Consider the following 11,478-nt stretch of genomic DNA (forward strand, 5'->3'; position numbering starts at 1 on the left):
GTCTCTCTTGCTTGCTCTCTCGCTCTCTCTCTCCCTCAGCTTATTTTCCCCCCTCATTCTTGTGACTGAGGGGGATCTGTTACTAAAACCTAATGCTGACAAAAGCCATGTAGAGCTGGCGGGGGTGGCGTCACATCAAAGAGCAGAAAGTGGAGATACAGCACGGGCTCTGAGACCGCCTCTACAGCAGCAAGTGTGGCTCCTCTGAGCTCACCGACTGCGCTCTATATATACACTGTGATATCCGAGCCACCTCTCCACAATGCCAGGCTACATTACATCCTTTTATAAGTGTAAGCTATAAAGGAGAAATGATCTCCATCACGATTTATCATAGCCTATTATTTTTGGTGATGAATGCATAGGAAGGACATTAGGCCTGTTGGACTTTGCTCTGTTATGCTATGGGAGTTAATTGTCTAGCTCAGCAATAAACTCATTCTTAATGCAGCTATTTGTATTGATCTCGCCCCGTAGCAATGGAGGAAGTGTAACTTGAACACATTTCCTCAAATTATGGTGTTTTCTCTCTGCATTAAGGCCTCTTACAGTAGCAATTAATGGGAAAGGCATTCCTGTTGCTCACATGTACCAAAAAAACAACAACGTTTGTGACAGCGAATGCTCTACATCTCCTTCTTCCCTCCCTGAGCTTCAGGTTTCCTCTAAGGATCTGCCGTATTGACCTGCGTTACAAAGCGTGCTTCATTACACAGGGATACGTTGTCTTAGTATGTATAGAAAAGGGCTTTAAGAGATGTCTCATATGGGGGTGGGCGTAGAGTAGGGGATTAGGATCAGTTACTCATTGTGTTCATGAACCATCTGCTTGTCAGGTGGATGGATTTAGGTGGGAATTGGACATAGAGTATGCAGAGTCAGACTGCACTATAGATCACTTGTTAATGGTTATCATCATATTGGCCTTCTGTGATGCTGACATTACAAAAGAGTTTTATATGCAAATGAACTCTCTGTAACAAATTACAGGCCAACCTCAGATGTTCCAGATGAGTCCTTGATGAGTTCTTATGGGTGCTTTATTAATGAAATCGAGCCAATATGATGACCTCCAACCTAAAAGTGGGAATAGCCACCATGATACAAGCCAGACATTGTGGAATGGACTGTATTAGATGACAGAAGGTGCTCATAGGCAGTTTAGTCATTCCACTCTGGCATCAGTGGCCCATGGGGCAATACGGTCATGCAATTGGGAAGTACTCAGTGTGCGAGAAGACATTTTTAAAAGCTGTCAAAAGGTAGTCTTATGACCAAGGGGCAATGTTGCCAATCGATGAGGCTGAGACAACACTGTGACGATATTGTTAGAAAACAAACAGTGCAACCTTTGGACAACATGGTAGCAACATTGGAAGAAAGTGGACAATGTTGTGTGTTTGTTGGGAAACCCGGTCACATGACATCTGTGAAGTCCCGGGCCAAATTTATTCCAAACCGGGGGGTGGTCATAATATTCTGACTGTGTAGATTCTTGTGGTTCAGTATGTTACAAGGCATACTGGAATACCTGAACAGTCTAAAACATTTCTCAGCAAGGTTACCAGACAGCTGCTGTAATTTACAGTAGGATACTGTCATTTAAAACACTCAGTAAACTGCAATATCTGTTTACAGTCATGATGTAGAGTTCTGGTAACTGTAATTCTTGAGCCTAATTTATGTTTGTTTGAGGTCATGCCAAAGTCACCACGAACACTACTTAACATTTTGCATTCACTCGGGTACACTGATATTAACACAGCTCAGTCACAAACTGAAAAACAAAATTAAACTGCAGCGGAGACAAAAGTCCTGTGCTGATTCCGACACACCTGTTTGGAGTCTAATTTCATAGCAAAGCACTTAAATGTTCTGATGAGTTATTTTAATAGTATTACATTAATGTTTCAGTTGCCATGCAATAAGGCTTTTTAATGTTACTGTGGTAATGTTGAGTTCTGGTGCCTGAGGGAACAGGGTCCAACAGAGGCAGATTATTGTGCCTGGGTATTGAACCCACAACCCTGTCAATAGCTCAGTGCTCCAACAACCACTGCCCCTAAGTCACCACTGCCCCTTAAATGACTACAAATACCATTACAGTAAACAATTTGAATGCACCTATTACAATTACTATAATTCATTTCAATATGGTATTTTGTGCATATCATAGATCTAATAATAATCTAATATTCCAATAATAGTGAGTAACAACTGTTAAAATCTAGTTCAATTTTGTTCAGACCATTTTCTTTGGATAAAGTGAAAATTAGCTTTAATTTGAAATTTCCTTTGTTGTTGTAAATATCATTTATACATAATATATTGCAAAACACCAAACCTTAATTACGTCATTATGCCTAAACTCTTCAAAATAAAGGGGCTACAAAAAGATCTTTAAGCGATGCCACAGTAGAACCATTTTTATAAAAGATGTGTGTCTGACGAATCTCTCAAAGGTTTTAAGAAGACAATGTAAAGATTTAGCATCTTTATTCTTAAATGAGTAGGTCTGATATATGCCATACATTTTTACCTTTTTCTTCCAGTTTCTGCCAATTAACCCACCAGTTCCTAACTTCCCCTAGCACTAGCAATGCTCCCGACACTGGGAGGATAAGAACTTAACACGTCTCATCCGATACACGCAAAGCCAACAGCTGCTTGTTACAAAAGTGATGAGGGGAGAGAGCGAAGACCATCTGTTCAACCGGTGAGAGCAGAGGCAATTGTGCTCTCTCAGATTTCGGCCACTGATGGCAAAGTGGCACGTCTCGGGATTGACAGCGCAACAAATTGCTGAACCACTAGAGCTCAAGTACCACAATATGTATTACAAATATACAAATATGTTAGTTTTCAAATGGTTTTTTTCAGTATCACTTATCCCTACTTTACATTTTCATTCCACATAATGCACAACTTAGCTGAGTACATTCAGTAGAAAGGGTGTCCACAAACATTTGATCAAGTTGTGTCTATTGCTGACACAGATGTGCAAACACACACACACACAGGTTGTCTAGTCTCTGTAGAGAAGTATTGCCAACAGAATAGGACTGGTGCAGATAAACATAAACCTATTGGCACCATGCCTAATGCCAGGTGTGGTTAGAGGGGGAGAATCCCCTTCAGCATTGGAGCAGTGGAGCAGTGGAACTGTGTTCTCTGGAATGACTGTGCTCCATCCAATACTTTTGGAATGAGTTTGGGGAGTTGGGGATAAGGTAAGGTGGTTATCATCCAATTTCCTGACCTTAATAACACTCTTGTCTTGTCTTGTCTAAATACAATCAAATCCTCACAGCAATGCTTCAAAATCCAGTTGAAAGCCTTCCCTGGACAGCAGAAACAATTACTCCAACAAAAGGATAAACTGTTTTTTTAAACCCTTGATTTTAGAAGAAACAACGAATGAGCAGGTGTCCCAATACTTTTGTCCATTTGTATAAATGAGACTTTTACATGCTGTACATTTAAAACAGACTTTTGCTACACATGGGTTGCATGTCCATCTCCAGCCTCCATAATTTTCTGCTATCGCTTTTAGCTTTCAGAGTTTAAGTACCCTTTCCAGCCGAGCCTGGCTGCCTGTTTCCGTTCTATACCAAAAGTGTAAAAGAGCTGCCTCCTCTGTGGTGAGAGGGCTGTGGATAAGCATCTCGCCGCTGCAGTCGTACAGCTCTGGCAGATGGACTCTGAGCAGAGATATGTGCCTCTAAACCAAATCAATCCTTTATTGAAGCTGTGATGGCAACAGCCGTAAAAAATGCCGCTTGCTCCTGCAAGGGCCAGCTGTGAGCGATTACTAGAGGATGCTGCGATCAGCCAAGCCCATTGCACCCCCTTTTCAGTGGCCCTTTATTCACTGAAATCATGCTAGACGTTAGAGGGATAAGCAAACAGCCCCATGATTGGGTTTGGCTCTAGATTAATATGTCTCTGCGCTAGGCCTCCAAATATGGAGATAATTCTACTAAGTGCATTCTCTTTCTCTGCCTCACTCCCTAAAACTCTGTGCTGATTTACTGCACCTGCAGGCCACTGGTTGCACACGGACTGTATGATTTTAATAGTACTGAGGCCTGAGAGTGCAGCAGCAGCAGCTCACTGTTGATGCCGAGTGTGATTTATTTTCCACCAGTGGACCTAATGCAAATTACAGCGGTAGTGGAGGAATGACAGTTTAAAGCTGGGTGTTTTTAAACCCAATGGCTTTTTGTACTGCATTGTTCTGCTGCAGGTTTGATAGAAGGCTACCATAAAGGGCCAATGGCTGCGATGACTTGGAAAATGATCTTATAGAGATGATGCATTTGAAAAGCTCACGAGTCGTCCAGTTTTCACGTTTTTTCCATGAACTTTTGCCTGTATTGATTGCTGCATAAGCTGCTCTTTCGCTGAAACGCCTATTGATTGTAAAGGGTTTGTGAGCATGTGGGGGGACATTCGTACTGTTTATAAGCTCTCCAGACTCAGGATTAAACTGAAGTACATCAAGAAACTTCATAATCAGTCTATAAGCCATTCTGGACATGAGGTGGCTATGTTCTGATAGTGGAAAGTGTGCAATAACCTACAGTATTGGTTAAGATGGTTTGGGTATTTATGCAGAGTATATTGGGAAAGGTTTTGAAAATTCATGTTCATCCTGTAGCGTCACTTTTCTAATACAGTCTCAATAACTGTATTAGTGCATGTATCAGCTGTACTGTGATGCTGGGTTTAATAAACAGAACTGCGATGCTGAGGAAAAACAGCATGATCATTCTGTGTCCTAGTAGGCATGGACATCAGGGGTGCAATGAGTAATCGACTTAGCCCACTAAAAAGTTGATGATGTAATCACGGGTGTTTCTCTTTCTAACTAGGAACAGTTCCATATGCATGTGAACCACAGATTAAAAGCTGAAAGATTAACCATAGCAGGGTGGAACACAGATCTGGAGGCAGAACTGCACGGCAAAAACACAGACAGAGTAGCTGTCCATTATGGGAATGGAGCGGAAGGCAACATGGCCCCACATCTACAGCAACCTTGCTTTGGTGTGTGAGTATAAAGTTCTGTGAGGCACTGTGAAGTTCTAGTGTGAGTCTCATGTGGAGATGGGTTGAGTGTAAAAAGGAGAAATCTTCAAGTAAGTCGACCCCGAGACAAAATAAATGAGGAGATCTCGTAACGCTCAACACGGCGTCTGGTTTTTAAGTCCCGCCCTTTTAACAAAAAGAGCTGATTTAGCTTGCTGGTTACACTGCAGGCAAGGGAGGGTTGGCGTGACTCCGCCTACACTGTTTCAAAATAAAAGTCACTAATACAAACAAAGCAGCAACACAAAATAGGATCAAACTGAAAGCTAAGATCAGTGTCTCACGTTTGTCTCCTTTTTTCTTTTTTGCTAATCCAAAATTATCAAATTTTGATAGGAAAAAAATTTTGGAGTTTTGTCTCTCTCTTTATATTAGCAGGTTATTTACCAAAGTTAATCATCTTTATGGTTTTCATTCATAGTTAGGAAATATCTAAACAAACTCAAGTTAAATTTAAAAGCTGATAACTACATAAGAGTTATTTGGTTATTTTTAGCAAGTCATAATCAGAATATTTGATTATTAGGTTATATAATCATCAGATTATTCGACTATCAAAACAGTCCTTTGTTTCAGCCCTAATGGACATCCAAACATTTGCTACCAGAAGAAACCTGGATAGATCTGTTGTTATTGCCTGTGTTCTCACATGTTATACTACATAATGTAGCAGAACTGAGGACCCTCAGACAGCTGGAGGTGCACATCAGAGCACAAATAATGAGTAACGCAGCAGTGCAGGGAAAACTGCAGTGATTTGCTGTAACTACTGACATTCACTGTGAATTACTGTTATTTTACACTAGACTGTTTTACAGTGTAAGATTCATAAACAGTTTATGGTCTAGGTAGGCCAAACACAATATACACATTGAAACATTTATAAATAATAATGATACTAATAATAATAAGAAGAAGAATCAGACATTGAATGATTCTTTAAGGAACCAACAAGTGTTTCTTCAATTACAAGCCTCCTCAGAAACCTTCCTGGCATCTTTATCATTAAGCCCTTTACAGTAAAAGAACCTGAAGCCCAGTGCCATAACAGAGAGCTTGGGAGATGAATGTTCTATGCTAGCAAGTGACAGATTACAGTCAGTGTTGTCCTCATATTTTCCTCCATTCTTATTATTCACATGGGCAGTGGTGTTCCAGGGGATGAACAGCACCATCTGCAGAGCATTACTATCCTCTGTAATAGAACTCCATCATTGCCTTTGGTCTGCTACACTTCCACATAAAGCACAAAGATAAACAGCCTGTTATTACTGATAACCGCTCACACTCTTGAGAAGATAATTAATTGCTTCAGGTCCACCACACATATTACATAGCCAAGACCATGATAAATGACTTCATAGCAAGGGCCTGATCCGTGCCATTGTAATGGCCAGTTAAGGAGATGAAGCAGTGGGGGAGAAACAAAATGGACCTGATGCCAACAAAAACTGTCATATGCATGAGGTAATGAGATTGAATAGGCCCAGAAGTTTTTTTTTTTTTTATACTCTGAATACTTCTCAGCGACAGTTTCTCTGTAATGCTTTCTGTTTCAACAGGCTCTGCGATAACCATAGCTGGCTTACCTGATATGATGGGCGCCAGGCGGAATATGTCAGACAGACGGCTGTTCACTGGTTCATATGGAGAGTCCTCCAGCAAATCATTGCCTGGAAAATGAGAACAAACAACTCAATTAGCACACTCGAAAAACAGCACCAGGAGAGGATTCAGCAGAGGTAGATAGCACTGCGTGCTTCCAGGGCATTACATACATGAATGCGGCTCGCAGGTGCGTGACTCCGATTTAGATGTAAATTTGCAATTTGCTGCTCAAGAGTGACCTTGTTCTTATCAGTGGTGTCTTTCAGAAGATGTTCAATTCAAGGTTACTTTGTGCCTTATATATATATATATATATATATATATATATATATATATATACACATACATTTACATATACACACACTATATGGACAAATGTATTGGGACACCTGCTCATTCACTGTGTCTTCAGAAATCAAGGGTGTTTAAAAAAAAAAAAAAGAGTTTAATGAGATTAGGAGATGTTGGATGAGCACAACCATCATTCCAGTGAACAAAGTTCCACTGCTCCACAGCTCAATGCTGTGGGACTTTATAGCCCTCTAGCCCACGCCTGGCATTAGGCAGCATGGTGCCAATAGGTTCATGTTTGTCTGCTCCAGAGAGTCCTATTCTATTGGCAGTACTTCTGTACAGGGACTAGACAAGCTGGGTGTGGGGGCACTTGCACATCTGTGTCAGCAATGGGTGTGACTTATAGTAGCTAAATGCATTCATTAGAAGATGTGTCCACAAACATTTGGACATATAGGATGTGTATATGGTAGAGTATGGTATATATTGTGCATATATGTACACAAACTCCAAGCAGAGAATTTATTGGATATTTACCCTAAAGTACAAAAGGTCATCTTGATATTTGGAATTCATTCATTTTATTATTATTATTATTGGCAGTAATTAACCATTTTCTCACGCACAGTGCATAACGTGCCTACCCTGCAGACTCTGGTAGATGCTCCAGAAGATGCGCAGGCAGTTCTTTTCCTTCTTCATGCCTCTCCTGCACTTGCAGTTGTAGAGGGGGCTCTGTTTCATGGCCTCGATTGCGCTCCTGCACTCGTCCTGCGCTTCAGGCTCGGCCAGCATGCTCAGGTTGCTCGCCCTGCCGGCCACACACTGCCTCATCGTGCGGTACTTGGTGCTGCAGCCGTACCTGGCCAGACACTGTTCATGAGCCCTAACGCAGTCCAGGCGAGACGCACGAGACTGGCTCAACTCCTCAGCCTCCGCGAAGGACACCACGTCTGGGAAAGAAAGCACGAAATGTCCTTACTCTGAAGAAATCATTTAGCATGAGTTACACTCCAAGCAACAATCACAACACTCGTGGATTCCTACGAGAAAGTAAGATCCATTCAGCAAGTGAATCTCAAGCAATGCTTTATTTTGTGACGCGCAAATCTCCGTGCACAAGGGTAAAAGCGCATTACGCACGAACAATCTGAGGGTTGAATTACAATGCAAACAAGGTAAACGTGCTTTAACCTTAGCATCTGTTGAAGGTGCCAACATTACGAATAGCTTTAAATGCATTGCCCTACTTTTACACGAACGGACCTTTGACCACATGCGTTCCAACTTACCCAGAAGAGGAAACAAGGTCCAGAAAGTTAAGAAGAGCATCGTGGCTTAGTTCAGATCCCTTTTACGTAGTCTGTACAAAAACTTTTCTTCAGAAATCGCGACGCATCACTGCTTCCCCCATAAATCCACTGCGCGCTGAATGCGCTCCGGACGGGAACAAGGGAGCGAGCATGGTGCAGCTATACATCCACCCAGCCTGCTCTCTCCACTGCTGGACACACCCCAAGGGTAAAAGAGAGCACAAAAAAGCACGTCCCCAGATTTTAAAAAGAGCAACACTGAAGGTGTAACGCAGCCAGAAGCCCGTGCGTAATCGTGGCCATTCCCGTGCGCCTCCACTCTCACGCCGTCTTCACCGTCCTCGGCTGAAAGGTGGTCTCGCAGCAGATGAACTCATTCCTCATACGTGGCAGAGATGTGACTGTTGGGGGTTCAGAGTAAGGCAGTCACAGACCTTTTTCCTCACTAACTAATCACTCACTCATTCACACACACACGCGCGCGCCCGCACACACACGTCACATGTACTCTCACATCCAAGTCAGTACAGGCGAGTGTAATCCGCACTTCAGCTCGCAGCGCGCGCTCTCTCAGCTGTCCCTGCTGGACAAACCCAGCAGCCTCTCAGGGACTGAGAAGCATCTGGGCCACTTTACTCTTTACCCCCCCCTCCCCTCCCCTCCCCCCCAAAGCTACCGAATTACTCACTCTGGCTTTTGGCTCAAAGTTGGGTTCACTTCCCTCCAGCTCAAGGAAACAAGAGCAATAGCGTCCCCTATCTGCTGCACTGTGTGCCCCACGCAAATATCTGCATATAAGATAAGATAAGATAGTCCTTTATTAGTCCCGCAGTGGGGAAATTCACAGTGTAACAGCAGAAAGGGATAGCAGGACACTCCGTTACAAAAATTTAGATAAATAAATAATTTACACTATATACACACAATATAGATAAGAATTAAAAAAGCAATAAACAATATTATTTACAGTAAAAGACTCTTAATTGCACATGGGGGTGGGATATTGCACATAGTATTCCCTGAACATGAACATGTGTGTGTAGTTAAGTGTGTGTGTATGTGGTTAAGTGTGTGTGTATGTGGTCCGCTGGGAGCAGTGCTGGTTGTGTAGTCTGACGGCAGCAGGAAGGAAGGACCTGCGATACCGCTCCTTCACACACTTGGGGTGAAGCAGCCTGTCGCTAAAGGAGCTGCCCAGTGCTGCCAGAGTCTCATGCATGGGGTGGGAGCTGTTCTCCAGCATGGATGCCAGCTTGGTTGTCAAGCTCCTCGCATCTCCTCGCTGGAAGACAAGCTCATTTGGGATCGTTCCAACAAAACATTAGCAAAATGCATCACTTTCTGGCTAAGAACCCATGTTCAGTAAAGCATGCATAACTGCACTGATTGCAGGATAACATTCAGGCCAGATTCAACACACTCCTTTCTATGGTTGTAGGAGTATGATATAAAAAAAGACTGTCATGACATCTGTTCAAAGTGAATCCCTTCTAGACATCCACTGCAGGTGTATTATCACTTTTCTTTTCTATCACTTTTTATTATCATATCATACAACATGAGGGGGAGCCTACACACAACAATTAACATAAAAAACACTGTCAAATGAATAACACTGTCTCTTCACAATGGCGCCGGTCCAGGGGAGGGATGATCTTCACATTAGGGGTGGAATAGCTTCATATTAGGTAGCTAGTGAACACTCAATTCTTGAAGTTGATGTGTTGGAAGCAGGAAAAATGGGCAAGAGAAAGCATCTGAGCCTCTTTGACAAGAACCAAATTGGGACGTCTTGACGACTGGGTCAGAGCATCTCCAAAACATCAGGCAGGTCTTGTGGGTTGTGAGTCTAGTGTTCCTGGTGTGCAGTGGTAAGTACCTTCCAAACTTGGTCCAAAGAAGAACAACCAGTTAACCGGAAAGAGGGTCATGGGCACGTAAGGCTCACAGAAGTGTGTGGGGAGCGAAGCCTAGCCCATCTACTCCGATCCCACAGAAGATCTACTGTAGCTGGCTTGTGAGGTTCATGCCTTGACAAGTGAGAGCTATTTTGGCAACATGAGGGGGAGCCTACACAATGTTAAGAAGGGGGTTTTAATGTTATGGCTGTACAAATACACACAAATCACTGTTTTAAAAACATTTTAAAGCTCTACTCATGGAAGTCTACTATTATTAACAGTTCTCATCCAGATCATCCATCCACTGATAAATCAGTGCCTAATGATTTTAAGCTGGTGAGCTAGGGATGGAGGCGTCCAGGAGAAATCTGGAACCAAGCTCACAAGAAACGGCCCATTTTCCTGAATAGGAAATAAGAAATTCTTGTTTTTAGGGTTACTTGCATCCTTTTTAATGTGAGCTGGTGTTTTTGCATGTAGTATGTCTTTGAACGTAGCTGTTGGTGTTTACATTGTGTCATTTCACAAAGCATAGACCAATAAATGCTCCAAAAAATTCCCTGAAATCAAAAATTTAGGTTCACTTCCACCGAAAGTTAAAAAGCTGTAATGTTGATTAAAAAAGAAACTGTGTGTATATGTAATACTTATTATAGAAACCCAGCATCAGCTTTAATCTGAAATTTCCACTGTGTGTTCGATCCCCGTCTGAGCTGAGTGTTTTCAGTCTCGCTCTGATTGCCTCTCAACAATATGTTAACAAGTCCCAATTTATCCAAGATCAATATTTCTCATGTTTTATAAAATGTACAAAACGCATAAAGCGGTTATGATTTAAAAGGAGTCTCACTTGATGGTTGGAACGGGATAAATTACGCAAATGAGATTTCATTGAACACGCCCGCACTTGATTGAAAAGTCAATAAGTGATCAATACTCAAAGTCAATAGAGGAAGTGAATGTCTTCCTGATGGAAATGCCATCAAGGAAATGAAGTGGGTTGCGCTGTGAATCAAGACCATTTCTGAAGATGCCAGTAGATGATGAGACAAAGAGAGCTATAGACGTCAGACTTCCTTCGGCTAGTGCCTGCTCTGTGTTAACCCTTAGTCAGTTTTGTAGAAGACAGTCTACTGCAGTCAGCAAGTGCTTTTTATTCCCCTTTCATTCCTCCCAGCTTTCCTCATTCTTATGGGCTTTTTGTTAAATTCGCTCAAAACAAAGTTCATTACTGTGCGCTGTGATAAACCCATGAATACGCTGCAGATGAT

The 11,478-nt window shown here is 42.2% G+C and overlaps 1 protein-coding gene across 1 annotated transcript in view; it reads right to left on the minus strand.

The window, feature by feature from the left end:
- gfra1b (gdnf family receptor alpha 1b) overlaps positions 1-8,907 on the minus strand; it is a 44,824-nt gene extending 35,917 nt beyond the window's left edge. The window contains exons 1-3 of the mRNA XM_072667775.1: positions 8,286-8,907; positions 7,638-7,946; positions 6,681-6,764 (exon numbers count right to left, since the gene is read on the minus strand). Coding sequence (XP_072523876.1) covers positions 6,681-6,764; positions 7,638-7,946; positions 8,286-8,325 — 433 coding nt within the window. The 5' untranslated portion in view covers positions 8,326-8,907. The remainder of the gene's footprint in view (positions 1-6,680; positions 6,765-7,637; positions 7,947-8,285) is intronic.
- Between the last annotated feature and the right edge of the window lie 2,571 nt (positions 8,908-11,478).

The sequence above is a fragment of the Salminus brasiliensis genome, chromosome 22 (genome assembly GCF_030463535.1).
Source record: "Salminus brasiliensis chromosome 22, fSalBra1.hap2, whole genome shotgun sequence".
Classification (NCBI taxonomy): domain Eukaryota; kingdom Metazoa; phylum Chordata; class Actinopteri; order Characiformes; family Bryconidae; genus Salminus; species Salminus brasiliensis.